We start from the raw sequence: 24135 nt of genomic DNA on the forward strand, positions 1-24135 counted from the left end.
CTGGTCTCTGCGTCTGCTCTGCAGGAATCCAGAGCCTCACATCCTGCGGTCTCCTGCTGTCTATTTACTGCAGAGAAGATTACTTCGCAGCAGACCGCTCCAGAGACTAAGTTCCTCTGTGCTCCTACTGGGCATGCTCACGAGGCGATCTCCCATTGGAGATCGGGAGTCATGTGCCCAGGTCCTGCTCCTGATCTCATTCGTCCATCTTGGAGATCTGGAAGGTCCCACATGGCTATAAAAAGCGCGCATGACCGTTCGGCCATGCGCTAGTATAGACTATACTTGCTATGTGTGAATGGTGACGGATGTATGATTCTGGTGACTGACTCATTTGAAACCCCTTCCTTCTGATATTACGTATGTGGTTAGGGAATTAGAGTTATAGTCAGCGCCAGTCAGTGGCAAACCATATGCCACAGTGCATACCGCACCGCTACACTAGCGTCCGATAGTGTTATGCCTCACGGCACTGCCGAACAGCGGCAGTAGTTACCGCCGCGCTGCAGTTAGCAGCACTTACCGGTGTCCACGGTAATGACGCCGCACGCATGATAGGTCAAGACGGACACGACCTCTGCCTTGGGCCATGTCCTGTGACGATATACTGTGTGTGCAAGCCAGCTGAGACCTGTGAAGCTAACAGGCGCAGCGTTTAGGCTTTATTTATACTAAAGCGCCTCTGTGAGTCTAACAGAGTCCGCTCTGCGCTCCTCGGGTGACGTTTAACCCGAGCGCAGTATACCACCATATAGCGAGTCTGCCATTACTCAGCAGCGGTTGTTAAACCTACTGCACGGTGGACCCCTGGCGGCGAATGCACTTCCTATTATTTATATTTAGTGCGTTCCGCCATCCCTAATAGTATCATAACTATCACACCTGGGCAGGTGAATACACATGAGTTTTAACCTGCAGCGTCGCTTCAGTCTGCTTATATTTCAAGCAGATTATAGCGATGCTGCAGTTTACCGTATATACTCGTGTATAAGTCGACCCGTGTATAAGTCGACCCCCCTAATTTTACCTAAAAAAAACTGGGAAAAATGTATTGACTCGCGTATAAGTCGAGGGTGCACAGTGAGTTGCCTCAGTTATCTGCATAGTATGTGGCCCCAGTTATGATGCACAGTATGTGGCCGCAGTTATGATGCACAGTGAGTGGCCCCAATTATGATGCACAGTATGTGGCCCCAGTTATGATGCACAGTATGTGGCCCCAGTTATGATGCACAGTATGTGGCCCCAGTTATGATGCACAGTATGTGTCTCCAGTTATGATGCACAGTGAGTGGCCCCAGTTATGATGCACAGTGAGTGGCCCCAGTTATGATGCACAGTGTGTGGCCCCAGTTATGATGCACAGTGAGTGGCCCCAGTTATGATGCACAGTATGTGGCCCCAGTTATGATGCACAGTGAGTGGCCCCAGTTATGATGCACAGTGAGTGGCCCCAGTTATGATGCACAGTGAGTGGCCCCAGTTATGATGCACAGTGAGTGGCCCCAGTTATGATACACAGTGAGTGGCCGCAGCTTTTCTGCACAGTGAGTGGCCCCAGTTATGATGCACAGTGAGTGGCCCCAGCTTTTCTGCACAGTGAGTGGCCCCAGTTATGATGCACAGTGAGTGGCCCCAGCTTTTCTGCACAGTGAGTGGCCCCAGTTATTTGCATAGTGAGTGGCCCCAGTTATTTGCACAGTGAGTGGCCCCATCATGTTGCTGCTGCCGCTGCCTCCCTTACAAAAAAAAACAAAAACCTGTATGCTCACCTCAGGCGCTGCCCCCTGCTCATCAGCGTTGCGCTCTGCAGTGACTGTGCAGGCAGAGAGCGATAGCGCTCTCTGACCTGAATGTCACTGCAGAGGACGCAAGACAGCAGAGCGCAGGGACAGGTGAATATGCCTCCCAACCCCCCCTTCATACTCACCAGGTCCTGGCGCTTGTCTCTGCAGCTCCTCTGCTTGTTCCATGTTGTCGGCACTGCTCTCTTCCTGGTTCAGCGGTCACATGGCACCCTCTCATTAAATATGCGCATATTTATTGAGCGGGTACCATTTGACAGCTGAAGCAGGAAGAGAGCAGCGCCGACAACATGTAACAAGCAGGGGAGCTGCAGAGAAGGGTGAGTATGATCTGACACCCCAGCTCCCCCTCCCCCGCCGATCCCCCCGGTATATGACTCGTGTATAAGTCGAGAGGGGGACTTTCAGCCCCAAAAAATGGGCTGAAAATCACGACTTAGACACGAGTATATACGGTAACTCATATGTGTATTCTCCTGCCCATGTGTGATAACTTTCTGAATTCAGGATGCGTTTGTGCGTCCTCACTTCAGCATGACACCAGGCCTGGGTATTGTAGAAGTTGTATAAACTTTATGTCTACAGTCTGTGTTCAAACTTAAGCCACAGTGATGATACTACAAATAATATTTATAGTCACAGGGTCATGTGTCATAAAGAGTGACGGATGCTAGTGCATCCCCAAATCACTATTTGTAACATCAGGCCATGTGACACAAATATTAGTTGTATTATCTCCACCGTCGCTGCAAATTGAACACAAACTGTAGAGATGATAAAGGTCATACAACTTGTGTGTGTGTATGTATAGTCACCTGGTCAGGAGTACTAGTAAATTCATGATGCACAAAACCCAGCATCATGAATTCACTGGTACACCTGGCCAGTTGATTATTGTATTGGAGTGTAAAAAGACAGAGTGCACTCGGTACAGGTATCAAAACAGTTTTTTTTATTAACATACACACAAGAAAACATTTTTACACTATTTGATCTTGCCATTCCACCCATCCTACATCTCAGTTGAAGTAGGCCGCAAATTGGTCCCTCATTTGGCCAACTTCAACGGATGATCTGCTGAGGGTGCTGAGTAAAGTCAGGCAATGGGTTAGGAGATGCATCATCGAGTTCAAAGTTCGGGTGCTCTCTAGCCATCACAAAATTATGTAAAGCCACACAGGCCTTCACCACTTCATCCACTGTTTCCAGTTTCAGATTAATGGCTGTGCCGAGAATGCGCCATCTGCAGACAAGTATACCAAAGGCACAATGTAATGAAAATTTTTTTTGGTGTCGTCCAAGTCCCGGCTGGAGTAGGGTTTGAGCAGGTTTTGGCACATCTGGAATGCCTCATCCCAACCATTACAAATGGCTGTGGCGGACCTTCGGTGTTGGGAAGAGGCCGTAGCATGGGGAAATTGAACTGGTTGCCATACAACCTCCGGCCCATGTCCGAGTTCTTAAAAGCCTGAGAGTCATTCCCACGGCCAAATGCCCCAATGTCCACTGCAACAAACATACAGTCTGCATCCGAAATGGCCATGAGTACTGTAGAAAAGTACTTTTTGTAGTTACAGTACTCAGATCCAGTTCTTTTTGGTTTGATAATCCGGATGTGTTTCCTATCAACCGCTCCCAAACAGTTGGGAAAATTGCAGACTGTCCAGAATTTTTCTGCTATTTCCATAACACTTTTCGGCAGTGGGCAGGGGCATAAATTCAGGACAGAGAACGTTCCACAAAGCTCGGCAGGTGTCCGCAACAATTCCAGACAAGGTGGATATTCCAATCCGGTACTGGAAGTGGAGTGAAGAGAGGCTCTCTCCAGTAGCCAGGAATCTGAGAAACCGAGAAAGAGCAAAAATTAATATTTATGTATATGGATTTTTAAAACACAAAAAAAAATTAAAAAAAATACATGGCATAAAAATAAATCTGCAGCCTTTTGTTTACTACATGGCAGAACAATAATTCTGCCAGATATGGAATAGTACATGTCACAATGGAACAGGCTGCCACGAGAAGTGGTGAGTTCTCCTCCAATGGAAGTCTTCAAACAGAGGCTGGACAGACATCTGTCTGGGATGATTTAGCGAATCCTGCTTTGAGCAGGGGGTTGGACCAGATGGCCCAGGAGGTCCCTTCCAACTCTACGATTCTATGATTCTACAAAAAAGAAAATTATGCAGGCATTGGTTTTGCAATACTATGTACCGTAATGTGACCAGGAGCCGTTGCTCAGGAGGAATCGCATGACGGAGCTGTGTGTCCTGTCTCCGGATGGCTTCTTGGACACGACCAAGCAAATTCCTGAAGCTTTGTTGGGACATCCGGGTGTAATCAGTAAATTTCTCTGGGTTTGCCTGGAGCTCGCTGTAGAGGGTATGGTACGCTCCACGGCTCTCCCGGAGTTCAATAATAGGATGCATCCACAAACGCCGCCGCTGCCGTCGTCGCTGTCTCTCTCTCTCCCTTTGTTGATGGCAAGCAACTGCATAAGCCTGAGCCATCCAGATGTCCAGATCAAAGTTGAAGTGAAAACTCTTCCAGCGCAGATCCATGTTTCACAAAGGAAAATGCAAGCAAATGTGAAGAATTCAGCTGTAAACAGGGTCTATATAAAGAATTCCCATAACACACGCCCACTGATGTCCCATTGGTGGAGTCTGTTGCAAGAATTTTTCAAGGATTTTCCTCCTGTGACACCTAGACTACCCATATAAAAAACGCAAACGCATGGAAAAACACTTGAAAACGCATACAAACGCTGCGTTTTTTGTCGTGATGCGCACGATGATGCAACGAAAAATCGCAGCATTTACAAGCGTTTGCAAGCGTGTTTTGCATGCGTTTCATGAGCGCTCGTAACGCTGCGCAAAACGGCGCAAGTGTGAAACTAGCCTAAGTTTCCAGAAAATTCATGTTCAAACACTCCTATTAGTATCCATAATATTTTACTGATTAAATTCAGAAACTTTTTTCTATTTCAGACCTCTAAATCCCATCAATATAAGATAACATTCTAACATTTCTACAGGTACCACTAGGGGAAGCTTATTGTCTTACCGTAGGGGTGGACAACTAATTTTTCTGAGAGAACGGGATTGTTGTGAAGGGCCAAAAAATTAGGATGAAATTAATTCTACTCAATATTAATATTTTATATTAGTATTAAATGATATTGCTTAATATTGAGAAGAATTGAAGGTGGGTTTATTGTAATGTATTCTTATCTGTAATAGCTATTAAAAACCATATGTTACTGCTATTTATAAAGTTTATAAAAAGCAATAAATCATACTGCTCCAGTTACTCAGCCCTTGTACCTTGATCAAAAGCTCCCCCCAAGACAGCATGATGTCCCCATAGGTCACCACACAGTATGATAAACCCCACAGATACAGAATACAGAATGATGGCCCCATAGTTTCAAACGGTATACAGTAGTATGATTCCGATAGCCCCCCCAACACAGTATTATGTCCCTCATAGTCTCCCACACAGAGTAACATGATCCCAACAACCACCCAACTCCCTATAATGGACCCCACAGCCCTCTACACAGTGTGATAGACCCAAAAGATCCGTTATACACAGTTTGATGTTTCCAATGTGGTGGTGGGCCAAATTGGGGGGTGGACCACTGCTTACCCTGTCCGGATGACACAGACACCAGGCGATGCAAGGACGAGACGGAGACAGATTTCAATAGTAACAGTTCCGGATTTATTCGTCGTCCTCCTGACGACCACAACCACGCACCGCAACCTCTTTACAGTTCTCTGTCTCCAGGCCCGGGTACCTGCACCTTTGCTCCAGTCAAAGTAATATTCCTCGCAGATCTTTCGCTGGGGCTGTCCTAGACCAATCTACCACCAGCGCTTCACCTGCCCGAGGTCGTCGTCCAATCGGTACCCCCGGGGCCTCGTCTGTCCTGCGGTCCGCTGGGTCAGGGCCACCCCCCTGACTGTTTCTTTGCTGTCCGTCCACTAGTCGAGCTCTTCTCTCTTCACCGTCTTCTACCAAGCTCCTCCCGGGACTAGCCTGCCTGGAACCCTACCCTGTTCTATTTATCCCCTCTCTCACTGGGAATTCCCCTCCTGGGTTCCTATCTCCCCGCCCCCCATGACTAAGCATTTCTCAAGCTTTAAGCTGATGTTAAGTCCTAAGCTACTCCCCCTGCCATCTTGTGGTCATTTCTAGGTACTGCACTCTCTTATCCACCTTTCCCAGCTGTCACCCTTCTATCCTGTCAATCTCCGTCTCTAGTGCACAAACCGTCCCCTCCTACTACCAGTCACGTCTGTCCGTCAAGTCACCTTCCCCACACCAATACATAGTATGGTGGGTCACCACAGCCCTCAACATAATATTATGTCCATATAGCCAGACAGAAATTATGATGGCCCCACAGTTTCCCCCACCAAAAGGTACTGACTAGCAATGAACAAAAACCCCCCACAAATACTACTCCCTGATGCCTGCTCTATCAGAGCCCTGCTTTGGACTGTACTATGTGTAGACTGAGGCGCCACATGGCAGGCATGATGTATGTTGCCTAGTGTGCTGAGACTCAGACACACAGGCTGAATGGTGGAACAGGGATCTGACAATGTACTATTCTACCATTGTTGTGATTGAAACGCTAGGTGAGGGAATCAGGGTCCCATTTGGGCTCCCTTAGCTCACACGGCACTGTTTCCAGCCCTCTTGCTGTCAGGGTCCGTGAGCTAGATAGGAACAACCAAAGGGCTGGATGTGGCCTGCTGCTCAGTTTGATTGTATTTATGCGTAGAGTAAACTTTATTCCTTTACTCGGAGTACACTATCCAACACTGTTTGGATATCGCCGGCAGTCCAATAGAGAATGAATGGAGCATAGGTGCGAATACTCATTGTATGCTCCAACCCCGTTTTTTGCAACTGGCTAGGTTCCCCAGGGGTTGGACCCATGGGTAGAGAATAACTTATAAAACTTGGTAAAAACCCTTTAATACTGTGTGATGCATGTGTGATATTCAGCACTGACTTGCTGGGTCCTCTGGAATAAGAGTCGCTAACTGAGCTACTCCGCATTCTTCTTATAGATTAGGGTTCTGAACAGGACCAGCCTCCCCAATTTTTGCCTCTTATTACCCTCCCGCTCTTTTACCTCCTCTTTTCTCTTTTCTATCTTCTTGTCGTTCTAATGTAACTCTGGCTTTTTTCTTTCCTGTCCCTTTCTATGCATACTGTGAGGTTTTCTTGGTTTGCAATGGCTCACGATTTAGATGGACCCTGGCCAATAGCGGGTGGGATAAGTAGCACGATGGTTCCTTATTTGTGACTGTGGCCACAGAAACTTTTGTTGTTTAAGATTTCACTTCTGAGGTATTATACAGATTTAATTCAAGACAGTAGAAAAAGTTTACGGGAAATGGCTACAGGTTACAACTTTTTGTGTAGATTAACCTCTTCTTCACCTACAGGACATTTTAAACATTGTCATTGATTATACACAGCATTACGTTATATTTTATCTGTGTTCTAAAAATAATAGATATTACACATTATTTAGAATAATGAATGAAGGTATAAAAAAAGCACTGGACACGTTTATCATTGATATTTTTGGTACAAAAAAAAGACAAAAAAGACAGGGTAATGCAACCATTGGCGGCGCTGGACTTGTCTGATCTCTGGCCATGGTTCCAACTGGAACTTCTAACTATAACTTATCTGAAATAGGGGAGCATGTCAGAGAAAAAAATATTTGACTGCAATCATGGAGCCAAAATATGATTCATGCCTCCTGATGTTTGGGCCACCGCCAGCATGAATCAGCTGACAGGGGTTCTCCTTAATGTTTTCTTCAACAATTTACCTACCGCCATGGCTTTTTGTAGCAAGTACTGGAATGTTCCCTTTTTTCCTACCAGAGTGAATATCCAGACCTGGTTCAATACAGGATAGAAGTGAATGGAAAACCAATGGTTCTTCATCTAGAAAAAACTGAGTGAGTGTCCGTTGTATGTCCTCAATTGCCGATTCATGTGTAGCCAATATTCACATATAGGGAGCCACATTTTTTTTAAGGGTAGACTTTTCACATCTAGTGGGAACATGGGGGTGAATTTTGCTGAAAAATGGTGTGGCTTCAGTTTTGTAAAATTGAACTAAAATTTTAAAGCCAAAAAATTATCAAAAGTAAGCAAAAAGTTAGTATAAAAGGATTTAAAGAAGCATCAAATTTATCCTCCAGCATTAGACCCTGTAGTGAACTTGGGACATCTGGTCCAATTCTAAATATATTTTTCTAATTTTATTTTTCATAAATCTGGCCTTTTAGTGTATTATTCTGATACCCCTTACCTATCAAGACCTAGAGGACATTTACAGTTCTATGATGCAAATTATTTTTCCAGAGGTGCAGATATAGGGGGGGATTGGAGGTAGGTAATAGTCGCATTGCCTCCCGGTTCTTTATATTATATCTAACCATACTCCACTCTCCAAAATGCAGCCCATTGTATGAGATGAAGAACATAATATGTGTAGGTGACCCGTTATAATTGATCACGTCGCGTTACTGTGCATTATTTTCTAATACATTTCCTGTTCTCACAGAGACCTAATATCTGAAAATTACACAGAGACTCATTACCTGGAAGATGGTTCCCCAGTTACCACCAGTCCTATGATTAAGGTAAGGTCTGACATATCAGTAGGAGGGTCTCAGAAATTATCACCCTTTAACCCAAGCTTCCCCATGTTTGGGTCATTCTTTTATCAAAAATCTGGGAAAAATGGTATAAAACAGTTAGGATAGCCTAAAAATGTTTGTGACTTTTGGCATTTTCATGCAGATCTACTAAAATGGGCAGAGCTGGGATGGAGCCAGATAGGACAGGATATGGCTACACCCACCCATCAAATTTATGGAAAGTGGCAGCGTGTATTATGCCAAAAATGTGACTTCAGTCACTGAGCCAGGGGTGCACGCCACTGCTTTCATGTCACATATTCATAAAGCTTCATACGCCTCTTAATGAATTTGGCACATCTTATTCCTGCACGCCCCTCAGTAAAATTGGAGTACGAAACACCAATCTTAATATATTGGTGCCACAGTTATTAGCAAATTTTCAGATTGGGAATATTGAAATCGAAGCAGATCTGCCATAAATTGGGAAGGGCGTACACATAAGATCTGATCTTGGTGATATTCGCAGGTAACAACGAGTTTTCTCTATAATTATATGCATTCGCCTCTTGTAGGATCACTGTCTATATCAAGGATATGTGAAGAATGACAGCGGTTCCCAGGTCAGCCTGAGCACATGCAATGGATTGAGGTGAGATAATATCTATAGAGTAGTACAATATTCTATAGCAAGTCTACAAATCACAATCCTTGCTAGAGTAATAGTCTAAGGCATCGTCCGTGATAAGACTAAGGATTGTCAAATCTGGGAAACTCACCCTGTTATGGAGTTCTAAACCTGGCTGAACACATATGACATTAAAATGTACAGTATGCTACCGTCCATTATCCCCTCCAACATTATCTGTCTGGTGAGAGTCGGTACGGGAGGACCCTGTACACACTAGACAGCGTATTCCTCTGATAACGTCAGGCTCAGCTTACTTTATTCTAATGTGTAAGGGGGCCTTATGTTATGTTCTCGGTTGCCAACAGTCCAGAAATTTCAGGATAGTCTGTAAAAATAGGGTACTTTTTTATCCCATCCGGACAAAAAGTTTAAGGCGTCCAAGATTATTTTGAAGCTAAAGAAAGTTCTACAAATTATTTTGACTGTAATTATCATCATTTCACAGTGAATGAAGCTGATGTCTTCATAACAGAATAATGGTCTGTAGACAGGTATTACTTTAACCATAATGATTTATACTGGGTTTCCAATGTGTTTGTAAAAAAGATTGTCTGTCGCCACAATTTTTTTTACAAGCTGTCCAGCAAAAATAAATAGTCTAGTTGACCACCCTGTTCAGAATCTCAATCTCTTGGCCAAAGTACAGAAAGGTTACAAAGCGTGACTCTCGCTCTAGACCTATTGATTTGAATGGATACCATGTTATGCTCCATTTATCTTGTAGAATAGGGATTGTCCAAAACGGAGATTTCTTTAATATCAGGGGTCAAATAACTGATTTTTGGAGAAGTAAAATGACTTCCAAAATATTGTACTATTTTCTTTTAGTGGCATCATTACAACACGAGAAAATAAATTTCTTATTCAGCCTCTGAAGATGTCAGAAACTGGGGCTCATGCTGTTTATGAGTATCAAGCCCAGGAGACCCCAAAGACTTGTGGTGTGGATGACAAAAATATCAATGAGACAATAATGACCAAGATAGACTTCTCAACTAGCAATCAAGAGGTGAGAAACATCGGTCTACCTATCAATCTTGGGCCATAGGGGTGGACAACGTATGTGGTCACCCAGGGCACACCACCTGCTACTTTTAGGTTACCAAGCCATTAATCCCATATGCTAAAAATATTTTTAATGCAACCCACCACTCCATTGTTGCATTTCTCAAAGAGCATAACTCCAGTCATTCCAAGTTTTCTTTCCTGCACATGTGATTCTCTGCTTTTATAAACCATTTATGCCAACTTTGCCAAAAAAAGAACAGTTCTTGGTTAGGCAACTTCAATATTTAGGCATCTACTGAAGGAAACATAATGAGTAGAAGTCTAACTTGAGGTACCTGGGCCTTTCTGCAAAATCTGACATAAGGCCACCAGCTATAATTCTAATACTGGTGATTTCTTATTTACCTCGTAACACAGGCGTGTAGCTAGGGCGTTCTACCGAGATGTGTGTCCTGAGTCTTAGGTACCAAATAAGTGCATCAACAATTCACTCAGCGGTCAATTCATCTAAGCCAGAAAACTGGTGTAAAACGCTTTAAAAAGTCAGAGCATTTTTGCGCAATGCTTAATTGCACAACAATCTTGTGACTTTTCAAATTTTCACGTCAGATTGAAGCAACTACCCCAAAATAGGCAGAGCTCGGGAGCGACCAGGGCGGGGCAAGGCATGACTACGCTCGTCGGTCCAATTAATTAAAAGTGTCGGCTTTTCTTAGAAACACTATTCCTGTCCCTGACTGCACTAGCAAATCGGGTGAGGAACACAGAATTGAGAAGGTGCACCAAATTAATTAACTGGCGCGTGCCTCTTATTGGATTTGGTGCTTCATACTCCAGCAAAGATTTCATTAAGATTGGCTTGCCACAACTGCATTCCTCATGAATCGCATGAATCATCCTCTCAGTGTGTTTTTTATTTAGACTTATGGCAGCCAACCTGAGCTCTGCCCCGGTTGAAGGAAAGTCTAGTTATGGCATAACGCCATCTATTATATGGCTTTGAAGTTCTTTTGCTTTATCGTCACAGAAAAAAGAATTCCTAAATGCAAGAAAGTATATCCAAATGTATATAGTGGCAGATAATTCTATGGTAAGAATATATATAGTACATATGTAACATACAGTCTGCTATGGACTCTACATCATGGTGGTTTCTGTGACGCATGTTATTAATTATCTTCTTACGTTCAGTACATTAGATTTAACCGCAGAGCAGATGATGTGAGGCAGAGGATATTTGGCATTATTAATTTTGTCAACCAGGTGAGTTCATGCCATAACATACCGTAAATAGATCTCTCAGTATAAAACGTCAATGAAGCGGCCACCCAAAATTGTGGGTTTTTTTTTCTTTATTTGTATAGCAGTTCTATGGGAGTGTGGTTAAAGCAAAAGTTAAAAAGGTTTTCCCACTAAATATACACATCACTTTTCCAGTCAACAGAATAGATGGTAGATATATATTCACTGATGGTCCACAAAGGACACAGTCGTGTCGTGAAAAAAATACAATCCTTCATATATATGGAATTTTTTTTCCTTTTTGAAGTCATTGGAAAAGTAAGCATGGAGGAATATTTTTGCCATACATTTAACATATCAGAAAAAAAAATTCTAGGAGCAAAAATTTCCGCACCCTCTTGAACCTCCCATGAAAACGCAACCTGTCGTTCAAAAATATTTAAGGAAAAACTATTTTCGCGATTCATTATTTGCTTTTTTTTAAAGTCATTTTTCTTTTTTTTATTGTCTTATGGAATCTGTTGCCTTCGTTTAAGCCGAATTCGGTTCATGAATTTTTAAAAATGGTCTATTTTTTATTTAACCTTTTTTGCGACTTTTTAGCACAAAAAGTTGCATGTTTCTGAAAATTTATGACAAAATATTTGGCGTCCATAATATCGCTCCAGAAAGTGGGGCTGGAGTACATCTGCAACATATTTTGCAATTTTTCTAAATATCGCAAATGTTGAATCAGCTAAAAACACTTGGAAACTCCAAACTTCACCCACAGTGGCGAACTAAAACAATTGTACACATCTAAAGTACACTTTAATAAAAACCGAAAAATGAAAGACAAATTAGGCATAAATGAAAAACAGGTGAAAAACATAAAAAAGTAGACAAGTAACAGACACAGGGGCAGTAATGAATCAGGTCCTTTATTCACTTACTAAAAACTTATACTTTTTTTAATGATGCAAATGGATGATAATATCTTAAACGGATTAATTAAAAAAAAAAAGTAGATGGTTGCATTAAAAAAGACATGGATGTGTCTATTCAACATGTACTTTTAATTAATAGGCATATAAACCCCTAAATGTTTTTGTGGCCTTAACTGGATTGGAAATTTGGAACTCTAAAGATAAGATTGAGGTGGTCTCCTCCTCTGGCACCACCCTGAATCGCTTCTCTGAGTGGAGGAACACAGAGTTATTGCCTGGAACACCAAATGACAATGCTCAGCTCCTAACGTAAGTTTTTGCCAAAAATTATCTAAATAATACGTGAGAATGATATGTGGCACAGGCAGCATGCATCAGGAACTGGCTGTGGAATTTCAGCCATGTATGTGACACTCTGGAACTTTGCGGCATTTTAGAGAAAAACATACTTTAAAGGCCACCGGGGACCAAGCTATACAAGTGAGTTCCTGGTAGCTGCTCACCACCCGCTGCCCTGAAGTGACAGGTCTCTCCCGGCGTGCATACACAGGGAGAGACCTGTCAGTCAGTGGCAGCAGATGGTGAGAAGTCGCTGGTGATGCACCAGTCCGACTAGTCTTTTGTGTAGCTCAGTCCCAGCTGATTTTTCTCTGAAACGCCACGGCATTTCAGAGTTAAACATATATGGCTGAAATCACGCATCTGATGTCTGATAAATGATGCCCATATTAGGTGTAAGGTAATATTTAACTGTGTAATTCCCTTTTTTTAATACATGTTGTAATCTCAATTCATACACACTAATAAGCAAAATGGTAAAAATTCTTTGACCTTTTGACTTTCAGACTCCATATCTCACCATCCACTGCTGCTTTGATCGTGAGACTACCATCATTTTATAGACAATCATCTTGACTATCTCATACATAATTTTGACTTGCAGCTATTTAGCATGTGACTAGTTATGCAGAATCGTTGTCATGTCCCTGCAGTGTTACAGTTTTTCTCCTGGTGGTGGAAAAATCGTTTTCATCCCGTACACTACAAAATACAACCTGTACTCACATTCTGTAATAGCTCAGTGTGTTATTAGGTCAATTCCCAAGCAAAATATCACTGGTTCGAATCTAGGAGCAGCCATGAAGGCGATCTCCCAAGAAAAGACAAACAGCATCATCCGGCTCATCGTTAGCGGCCAAACTGCATCATGTGAGTGCCATGACAGCGGTAAGAATACTAAATGAAGTCCATCCATTCAGTAGGTGGACATCCAGGCAACAAGTCAACAAGTTGACTCCATCACAAGGTCTATCAGTTCTGGCGCGACAAACACTTCAGTGGAGGTGGCTCGTATGCTTTGTAATAATGAGATCACAGATGTCTATGGAAGGACCGTGCGACACACGTTACACAAGTCTGGAATGATGGCCGGCAAAAATGTCATGAAGCCTCGTCTTCAATATCATCACAGGAAGAGTCGGCATGCATTTTCAAAAAAGTACAAAAAGGAGCTAACGGATCGAGAAATTGAAGGAACTGTCAAGCTCGATGAAGCAAGCCTGATGATATGGGGTTGTCTCACAGCCAAAGGCATTGGATACATTCAAAAAGAGAAAAAAAAGCCAGCTCACCTGAAGGCATGTGTAGTGGATAGCCCGGACCATGTGCAGTCTTCACGCAGTAACCAAGGAAAAAGAAAAAAGGTCCAGCTTTGCAAATTCAAGTCCAATTTATTGTTAAAAACAAGTCCAAAACAGAGCAAAAAATGGTGTGTTCACATGAGTAACAAGTAGTAGATTACGCGTTTCGAACAATAGCTTGTTCTTTCTCAAAACTACTTCCCTTGGGTGTTACTGCAATATATACTCTTTACACCCAGTAAATTACAAACACATGGTGTGAAGGGAGAAAAAAAAAAAAAAAAAAAAAAAAGGGGAGAGGGAAACATGTGTGAGATATAAAAAATAACATTACAAAGTAAAACACATTTTTTGTGAAAAGAGGGGGGAGCCAAAAAAGAAAACAAAAAAAAATAAAAAAAAAACAATTTTTTTAAAAGTTTTTTTTGTGTATATATATATATATATATATATATATATATATATATATATATATATATAAATACAATTATAATAACATCAATAATGAAACATAATTTCTCTTCTGGCATTCAATCCATTTGGAAAGCATGTATTTAGATAGAAAATCCAATATGCTTCGCGTGTTAGAAGACGTTTTTTCAGATCTCCACCTCTTATATGTGGTGTTATTCTCTCAATGCCCATGACACGAAAAAATTCAGTACTTCTTTGGTGTTCATTAATGAAGTGTCTGGATGCAGATGAGATGGAGCGATTAATACTGGAAGGAGATAAGATGTCAGTTATATGTTCAGATAGGCGAGTCTTGAGCATGCGAGATGTGCAGCTCACATATCTCAAGCTACATTTGGAGCAAACAATCACATATACTACATTTTTACTATTGCAATTAATATATTGTTTTATTTTATGTTCATTACACTTAGTACCATCAAAAAAGGAATGAACATTATTAGAATGTGCACATGTTCTGCATCTGGATGTACCGCAGCGGTAAAACCCGCAGCAGTGTAGCCATGTCCGAGATCCAGTTTTAGAGCTAAAAAAGCTAGGAGACACTATGTCTGATAAGGTGTTGGCTTTTTTAGCAACCACTCTGCAGCCGTTAGATAAAATGCTAGACAAGACCTCATCTTCAAACAGAATAGGTAGATGTTTCAAGAAGAGTGCTTTAACCCCTTACCTACAATTGACGTAATATTCCGTCCATGTGACCATGGACCTAATTACCATGGACGGAATATTACGTCATCGCGATCAGCGGCGCCCACGTGGTGAGCGCCGCTGATCGCGGCCGAGTGTCAGCTAATTATCATAGCTGACACCCGGCACAATGTGTCAGGGGCGGTCACGGACCGCCCCCGACACGTTAACCCCTTGCACACCGCGATCAAACGCGATCGCGGTGTACCGGGGGTTAAAGGGAAGCATCGGCAGGGAGGGGGCTCCCTCCGTGCTTCCCTGAGCCCCCCACGGCAGCGCAATGTGCAGCGCTGCTGCGGGGGACTCCCTTCCTCCAGGCCCCCGAATCCAAGATGGCGACGGGGGCCTTCGGGGGCCTGAGGAAGCTGGCTTCCTCAGTGCCTGCAAAGCGCAGGCATGAGGAAGTCTGCAGCAGTGCCTGTGACAGATCGCTGATCTGTCACAGTGATCTGTGATGTGACAGATCAGCGATCTGTCACAGGACAGTGATGTCCCACCTGGGACAAGGTAATAAAGTAAAAAAAAAAAAAAAAAGTGTTAAAAATAATTTAAAAAAAATCGCTAAATAAATTAGTTAAAAAAAAAAAAATATTCCCCAATAAATCCATTTTTTGAAAATAAAAAAAAACAAAACAATAAAAGTACACATATTTGGTATCGCCGCGTCCGTTATGACCTGCCCTATAAAACTGTCCCATTAGTTAACCCCTTTAGCGAACCCCTTAAAAAATAAAAATAAAAAACGAAGCAAAAAATAATGATTTATTATCATACCACCGAACAAAAAGTGCAATAACGCGCGATCAAAAAGACGCATATAAATATCCATGGTACCGCTGAAAACGTCATCTTGTCCCGCAAAAAACGAGCCACCATACAGCATCATCCGCAAAAAAATAAAAAAGTTATAGCTCGCAGAATAAAGCGATACAAAAATAATTATTTTTTATATAAAATTGTTTTCATTGCAAAAAACCGACAAAACATAAAAAAACGACCTAAATGAGGTATCGCTGTAACCGTACTGACCCGAAGAATAAAAACGCGTTATCAATTTTACCGCACGCGGAACGGTGTAAACGCACCCCCCCAAAAGAAATTCATGAAAAGCTGGTTTTTGTTCATTCTGCATCCCAAAAATCGGAATAAAAAGCGATCAAAAAATGTCACGTGCCCGAAAATGGTACCAATAAAAACGTCAACTCGTCCCGCAAAAAATAAGACCTCACATGACTCGGTGGGTCAAAATATGGAAAAATTATAGCTCACAATATGTGGTGATGCAAAAACTATTTTTACAATAAAAAGCGTCTTTTAGCGTGTGACAGCCGCCAAACATAAAAACCACCATAAATCGTAAATCAAACCCCCCGTTATCACCCCCTTAGTTAGAGAAAAATAATAAAACTAAAAGAAAATGTATTTATTTCCATTTTCCCGCTAGGGTTAGGGTTAGGGTAGGGTTAGGGCTAGGGTTAGGGCTAGGGTTAGGGCTAGGGCTAGGGTTAAGGCTAGGGTTAGGGTTAGGGCTAGGGTTAGGGTTAGGGCTAGGGTTAGGGCTAGGGTTAGGGATAGGGTTAGGGCTAGGGCTCAGATTAGGGTTAGGGGTGTGTTGAGGTTAGGGTTGGAGTTATAATTGGGGGTTTCCACTGTTTGGGCACATCAGGTGCTCTCCAAAGGCAACATGGCGTCTGATCTCAATTCCAGCCAATTCTGCGTTGAAAAAGTCAAATGGTGCTCCTTCCCTTCCAAGCTCTGCCATGTGCCCAAACAGTGTTTTACCCCCACATGTAGGGTATCAGCCTACTCAGGACAAATTACAAAACAACTTTTGGGGTCCAATTTCTCCTGTTACCCTTAGGAAAATAAAAAACTGGGGGCAAAAATATAATTTTGCGGAAAAAAATGTTTTTTTTATTTTCACGCCCAGGCGTTATAAACTTCTGTGAAGCACTTGGGGGTTCAAAGTGCTCTCCACACATCTAGATAAGCTCCGTGGGGGGTCTAGTTTCCAAAATGGGGTCACTTGTGGGGAGTTTCAATAGTTTAGGTACATCAGGGGCTCTCCAAACGCACATGACACCCGCATACCAATCCATCAAAGTCTGCATTCCAAAACGTCACTACTTCCCTTCCGAGCCCCGACGTGTGCCCATACAGTAGTTTTCTCCCACATATGAGGTATCAGCGTACTCAGGACAAATTGGACAACAACTTTTGGGGTCCAATTTCTCCTGTTACCCTTGGGAAAATAAAAAAATGGGGAGTAAAAGATCATGTTTGTGGAAAAAATACGATTTTTTTATTTTCACGCCCGGTCGTTATAAACTTCTGTGAAGCACTGGGGGGGTTCAAAGTGCTCACCACACATCTAGATAAGTTCATTAGGGGGTCTAGTTTCCAAAATGGGGTCACTTGTGGGGGGTTTCCACTGTTTAGGTACATCAGGGGCTCTCCAAACGCAACATGACACCCGCAGACCATTCCATCAAAGTCTGCATTCCAAAACGTCACTACTTCCCTTCCGAGCCCCGACGTGTGCCCATACAGTAGTTTTCTCCCACATATGAGGTATCAGCGTACTCAGGACAAATTGGACAACAACTTTTGGGGTCCAATTTCTCCTGTTACCCTTGGGAAAATAAAAAAATGGGGACTAAAAGATCATGTTTGTGGAAAAAATACGATTTTTTTATTTTCACGCCCGGTCGTTATAAACTTCTGTGAAGCACTGGGGGGGTTCAAAGTGCTCACCACACATCTAGATAAGTTCATTAGGGGGTCTAGTTTCCAAAATGGGGTCACTTGTGGGGGGTTTCCACTGTTTAGGTACATCAGGGGCTCTCCAAACGCAACATGACACCCGCAGACCATTCCATCAAAGTCTGCATTCCAAAACGTCACTACTTCCCTTCCGAGCCCCGACGTGTGCCCATACAGTAGTTTTCTCCCACATATGAGGTATCAGCGTACTCAGGACAAATTGGACAACAACTTTTGGGGTCCAATTTCTCCTGTTACCCTTGGGAAAATAAAAAAATGGGGACTAAAAGATCATGTTTGTGGAAAAAATACGATTTTTTTATTTTCACGCCCGGACGTTATAAACTTCAGTGAAGCACTGGGGGGTTCAAAGTGCTCACCACACATCTAGATAAGTTCCTTGGGGGGTCTAGTTTCCAAAATGGTGTCATTTGTGGGGGGTTTCTACTGTTTTGGTACATCAGGGGCTTTCCTAATGCGACATGGTGTCCGATCTCAATTCCAGCCAAAAACGTCAAATGGCGCTGCTTCCCTTCCGAGCTCTGCCATACGCCCAAATAGTGGTTTACACCCACATGTGGGGTATCAGCGTACTCAGGATAAATTGCACAATATCTTTTAGGGTCCTGTTACTTTTGGAAAAATAAGAATTGAGGGTGAAAAGATCATTTTTGTGGAAAAAATATGATTTTTTAATTGTACTGCTGTACGTTATAAACTTCTGTGAAGCCCTTGGGGGTTCAAAGTTCTCACCACACATCTAGATAAGTTCCTTGGGGGGTCTAGATTCCAAAATGGTGTCATTTGTGGGGGGTTTCCACTGTTTTGGTACATCAGGGGTTTTCCAATCGCGACATGGTGTCCGATCTCAATTCTAGCCAAAAACGTCAAATGGCGCTGCTTCCCTTCCGAGCTCTGCTATGCGCCCAAATAGTCATTTACACCCACATATGGGGTATCAGCGTACTCAGGACAAATTGCACAAAAACTTTTAGGGTCCTGTTACCCTTGGAAAAATAAAAATTGTGGGTGAAAAGATCATTTTTGTGGAAAAAATATGATTTTTTAATTGTACCGCTGTACGTTATAAACTTCTGTGAAGCCCTTGTGGGTTCAAAGTTCTCACCACATATCTAGATAAGTTCCTTGGGGGGTCTAGTTTCCAAAATGGGGTCACTTGGGGGGGTTTCCACTGTTTAGGTACATCAGGGGCTCGCCAAACGTGACATGGCGTCCGATCTGAATTCCAGCCAATTTTGCATTGAAAAAGTCAAACGGCGCTCCTTCCATTCTGAGCTCTGCCATGCGCCGAAACAGTGGTTCCCCCCCACATATCAGGTATCAGCGTAGTCAGGACAAATTGCACAATAACTTTTGCAGTCCAATTTCTCCTGTTACCCTTGGTAAAATAAAGAAAATTGAACCTGAAGTATTTTTTTTGTGAAAAAAAAGTTAAATGTTCATTTTTTTTTAATATTCAAAAAATTCCTGTGACGCACCTAAAGGGTTAATAAACTTCTTGAATGTGGTTTTAAGCACCTTGAGGGGTGCAGTTTTTAGAATGGTGTCACTTTTGGGTATTTTCTATCATATAGACCCCTCAAAGTGGCTTCAAATGTGAAGTGGTCCCTAAAAATAAAATGGTGTTGCAAAAATGAGAAATCGCTGGTCAAATTTTAACCCTTATAACTTCCTAGCAAAAAAAAATTTTGGTTGCAAAATTGTGCTGATGTAAAGTAAACATGTGGGAAATGTTATGTATTAAGTTTTTTGTGTGCCGTATCGCTGTGATTTAAGGGCATAAAAATTCAAAGTTGGAAAATTGCGAAATTTTCAAAATTTTCGCCAAATTTCCGTTTTTTTCACAAATAAACGCAAGTTATTTGAATGCAATTTTACCACGAACATGAAGTACAATATGTCACGAGAAAACAATGTCAGAATCACCAGGATCCATGAAAGCGTTCCAGAGTTATGACCTCATAAAGGTACAGTGGTCAGAATTGTAAAAATTGGCCCGGTAGTTAACGTGCAAACCACCCTTGGTAGTGAAGGGGTTAATGGTGTTAAACTGAGAACTATATTGGATAGAGCAAACCATCTTATCTGGATTTTTATCATTATTATATACCTTTGGCAATAACAAATCATGTCTTTTTTTCTTTTGTACAATTTTCTTTGCTCTATCAAGACACCAATTAGAGTAACCCCTCTTGCTCAGCTTGTTGCAGCATGACTCAATTTCTCCTTTCAGGGCATTGTCATCACTGCAATTTCTAGTGATTCTAGTGAGCTCCCCCACTGGTATAGATTTAATAGTGTGCCCGGGATGGCTACTAGATGCATGTAAAATGGTGTTACCAGAAAGTGGCTTGCAGAATGTAGCAGTGCTGATGACAGCACCTGCAATACCTTTTAGTTTAAGATCCAGAAACGAAATTACATGTGGATCCGTCATAAATGACTCGCATATCTGAACATATAACTGACATCTCCTTCCAGTATTAATCGCTCCATCTCATCTGCATCCAGACACTTCATTAATGAACACCAAAGAAGTACTGAATTTTTTCGTGTCATGGGCATTGAGAGAATAACACCACATATAAGAGGTGGAGATCTGAAAAAACGTCTTCTAACACGCGAAGCATATTGGATTTTCTATCTAAATACATGCTTTCCAAATGGATTGAATGCCAGAAGAGAAATTATGTTTCATTATTGATGTTATTATAATTGTATATATATATATATATATATATATATATATATATATATATACACACAAAAAAACTTTTAAAAAAAATTGTTTTTTTTTTATTTTTTTTTGTTTTCTTTTTTGGCTCCCCCCTCTTTTCACAAAAAATGTGTTTTACTTTGTAATGTTATTTTTTATATCTCACACATGTTTCCCTCTCCCCTTTTTTTTTTTTTTTTTATATATATATTGCAGTAACACCCAAGGGAAGTAGTTTTGAGAAAGAACAAGCTATTGTTCGAAACGCGTAATCTACTACTTGTTACTCATGTGAACACACCATTTTTTGCTCTGTTTTGGACTTGTTTTTAACAATAAATTGGACTTGAATTTGCAAAGCTGGACCTTTTTTCTTTTTCCTTGGTTACTGCGTGAAGACTGCACGTGGTCCGGGCTATCCACTACACATGCCTTCAGGTGAGCTGGCTTTTTTTTCTCTTTTTGAATGTTTACAGTTTTTTGGCCGTGCACACCAATAGCTATATTTTTAAGGAATGCTCTATAATAATTAATAGCTACAAGGCATTGTGTATGTGTTAAAGTCCTATTTTTTGAATAAATCATAATGAATACAAGTCCAGAAAGAGTGCGCAAAGCGGCTCAATTATTTATTTCAGATGGATCCACATTTGCAGGTTGCTTGGAATCTGATCCATTTGTGACAGATATTAGCAAGTTAGAGAAAACAATGATTAATGAAACCAAAGTATGGTGGGACTATACAACCCTTGAGAACTATGTCCATAAAAATATGATTCCAAGGGGTTTACGCATAAAAAAGGTTCCAACTACTGTGTACTCCCAAGACTTTGTCAAAGAATGGAATCTGATTCTCAGCAATTGCTCTATACAGCTCATGCAATTAATCATGAAATATGAGTCCACCAAGCTAAAGGATTTTCAAACTGAAATTGACCAAATTAAGTCATAGTTGGAGTTGAATAATAATGCTAAGTTTGAGGAAGAACTTGCCAACATAAAAAAATCTATCTCCAAGTTGGAAGAAATTATTATAAAACGTAAGCGGAATAAGTTCCAGCGTGACTTGGATGATTATCAGATGAATCAAGTTTATGAATGGGGAAGATGGCAGAAACCTCAAAAAACTCCCAGGTCAATTTTAAAACGCAGCTATGTTTTTTCTAACACACCTGAACGACGGGTTTCCTTTAGCTCCTCAGATGTGGAATCCACTGATATTAGCTCAAATGATATTCAGAGTGACACCAGCATGAATGGCATGAGTAACAACAATTCTTACTATAGAAAACCTAAAAGGTATTTTTCAAAAAACGCAAAAGGCGGGGGGGCCGGAAGCACCGCAATAAATACACGGATGACAACCCGCAACAACAAAAAATAGCTTCAACCTCTCAAAATGATTTTTCTAATATTTTAAACATCTCTGGCTACAATCTTACAACGGAACAACTTCAGGTATTGACATTGGGATTAAGTTTTGCACCAGATCAACATTTCAACCTTTTTAATACACTTTTGGACATAAATAAATTTGTACGAAATCTAACCGTTAAAAAGCATTTTTTTGCACACGAATCTGACTCTATTGCTATGAAAATCCCTGCACAAAATGAATACAATGGTCTTAATTTTTCTGAGCAAATGGCATTGAAAAATTTGAATGAACTAGACTCTACTAACATTGTGTCTAAGGATGTTTTTCAAGCAGAAAATTTATGCATAAAAAATCCGAGTTTTTATCCCATCCAATCCAGAGCAGAATGCATGGATAAGTTTCAGAGCATTATGGAGCGTGAACTTAGAAAATTGGATGCTTCAATTAAAATTCAACAACAAAATAACAACTTGAGCTACAAACAACGAAAAGCTATTGATGAAATTAAGAAAACTACTGAAATAACAGTCAAAAGTGCAGACAAGGGCGGCTTGATTGTGATCATGGACACTGCGCAATATAGAGACCAAATGAATGTTCTACTGAGGGACAGTTCTACATATAGAAAATTGCCTCATGATCCTACAAAGGATTTTCAAAGAAAAATTTTCAAACTAATTGAAGAGGGGGCAGCATTGGGTGTTCTGACAAAGGCTCAGGTAGATTTTTTAAAAATTGATTCTCCAACTATTCCTACAATCTATGGGCTTCCTAAGGTTCATAAAAATATATCACCACCCCCTATGCGCCCAATTGTTTCAGGCATTGGGTCTCTCACGGAACACCTCAGCCAGTGGGTAGATTCTTTGCTACAGCCTCTGGTTACACGAGTGCCGGGGTTCCTGAGGGACTCAAAAGCCATATTGCATCAATTTTCTAATGTAGTTTGGAATAGTGATTTTCAGTGGATTAGCTGTGACGTTACTGCTCTTTACACCTCTATTCCTCAAGATGTTGCAATCAGAGCATTGGAATTTCACCTGCATAAATATAGTAACTATACTAATGAATTGTGTGATTATATCATGCAGGTTATTTATTTCCTAATGCTTCACAATTATTTCTTTTTTTGATGGAGATTTTTTTCTACAATGCAGAGGAGTATCAATGGGCGGCAAACATTCGCCATCGGTGGCTAATCTTGTTATGTCGCACTGGGAGGAGGTAATTTTGTATTCTGACAATAATCCATTTTTGTCTAGTATTTTTTGGTATGGCAGATTCATTGATGATACACTCCTTATTTGGAGTGGTGATGTATCTGCCATACCAGAACTAATAGAATATTTCAACTTTAATGATTTCAATCTCAAATTTACATTTATGACGGATCCACATATAATTTCGTTTCTGGATCTTAAACTAAAAGGTATTGCAGGTGCTGTCATCAGCACTGCTACATTCTGCAAGCCACTTTCTGGTAACACCATTTTACATGCATCTAGTAGCCATCCCGGGCACACTATTAAATCTATACCAGTGGGGGAGCTCACTAGAATCACTAGAAATTGCAGTGATGACAATGCCCTGAAAGGAGAAATTGAGTCATGCTGCAACAAGCTGAGCAAGAGGGGTTACTCTAATTGGTGTCTTGATAGAGCAAAGAAAATTGTACAAAAGAAAAAAAGACATGATTTGTTATTGCCAAAGGTATATAATAATGATAAAAATCCAGATAAGATGGTTTGCTCTATCCAATATAGTTCTCAGTTTAACACCATTAAAGCACTCTTCTTGAAACATCTACCTATTCTGTTTGAAGATGAGGTTTTGTCTAGCATTTTATCTAACGGCTGCAGAGTGGTTGCTAAAAAAAGCCAACACCTTATCAGACATAGTGTCTCCTAGCTTTTTTAGCTCTAAAACTGGATCTCGGACATGGCTACACTGCTGCGGGTTTTACCGCTGCGGTACATCCAGATGCAGAACATGTGCACATTCTAATAATGTTCATTCCTTTTTTGATGGTACTAAGTGTAATGAACATAAAATAAAACAATATATTAATTGCAATAGTAAAAATGTAGTATATGTGATTG

The 24135-nt window shown here is 41.2% G+C and overlaps 1 protein-coding gene across 4 annotated transcripts in view; it reads left to right on the plus strand.

Moving 5' to 3' along the window:
* The window catches only part of LOC141100253 (zinc metalloproteinase-disintegrin-like MTP4), an 88306-nt gene that overhangs the window by 16282 nt on the left and 47889 nt on the right, over nucleotides 1-24135 (plus strand). For all 4 annotated transcript variants that reach the window (XM_073588582.1, XM_073588583.1, XM_073588580.1 and 1 more), the window contains 7 exons: nucleotides 7724-7800; nucleotides 8412-8490; nucleotides 9063-9139; nucleotides 10007-10187; nucleotides 11214-11276; nucleotides 11378-11449; nucleotides 12494-12663. In XM_073588582.1, the coding sequence (XP_073444683.1) occupies nucleotides 7724-7800; nucleotides 8412-8490; nucleotides 9063-9139; nucleotides 10007-10187; nucleotides 11214-11276; nucleotides 11378-11449; nucleotides 12494-12663 (719 nt within the window). The remainder of the gene's footprint in view (nucleotides 1-7723; nucleotides 7801-8411; nucleotides 8491-9062; nucleotides 9140-10006; nucleotides 10188-11213; nucleotides 11277-11377; nucleotides 11450-12493; nucleotides 12664-24135) is intronic.

Source organism: Dendrobates tinctorius, unplaced genomic scaffold, assembly GCF_039654945.1.
Source record: "Dendrobates tinctorius isolate UK_male_01 unplaced genomic scaffold, ASM3965494v1 ptg000104l, whole genome shotgun sequence".
Lineage (NCBI taxonomy): Eukaryota > Metazoa > Chordata > Amphibia > Anura > Dendrobatidae > Dendrobates > Dendrobates tinctorius.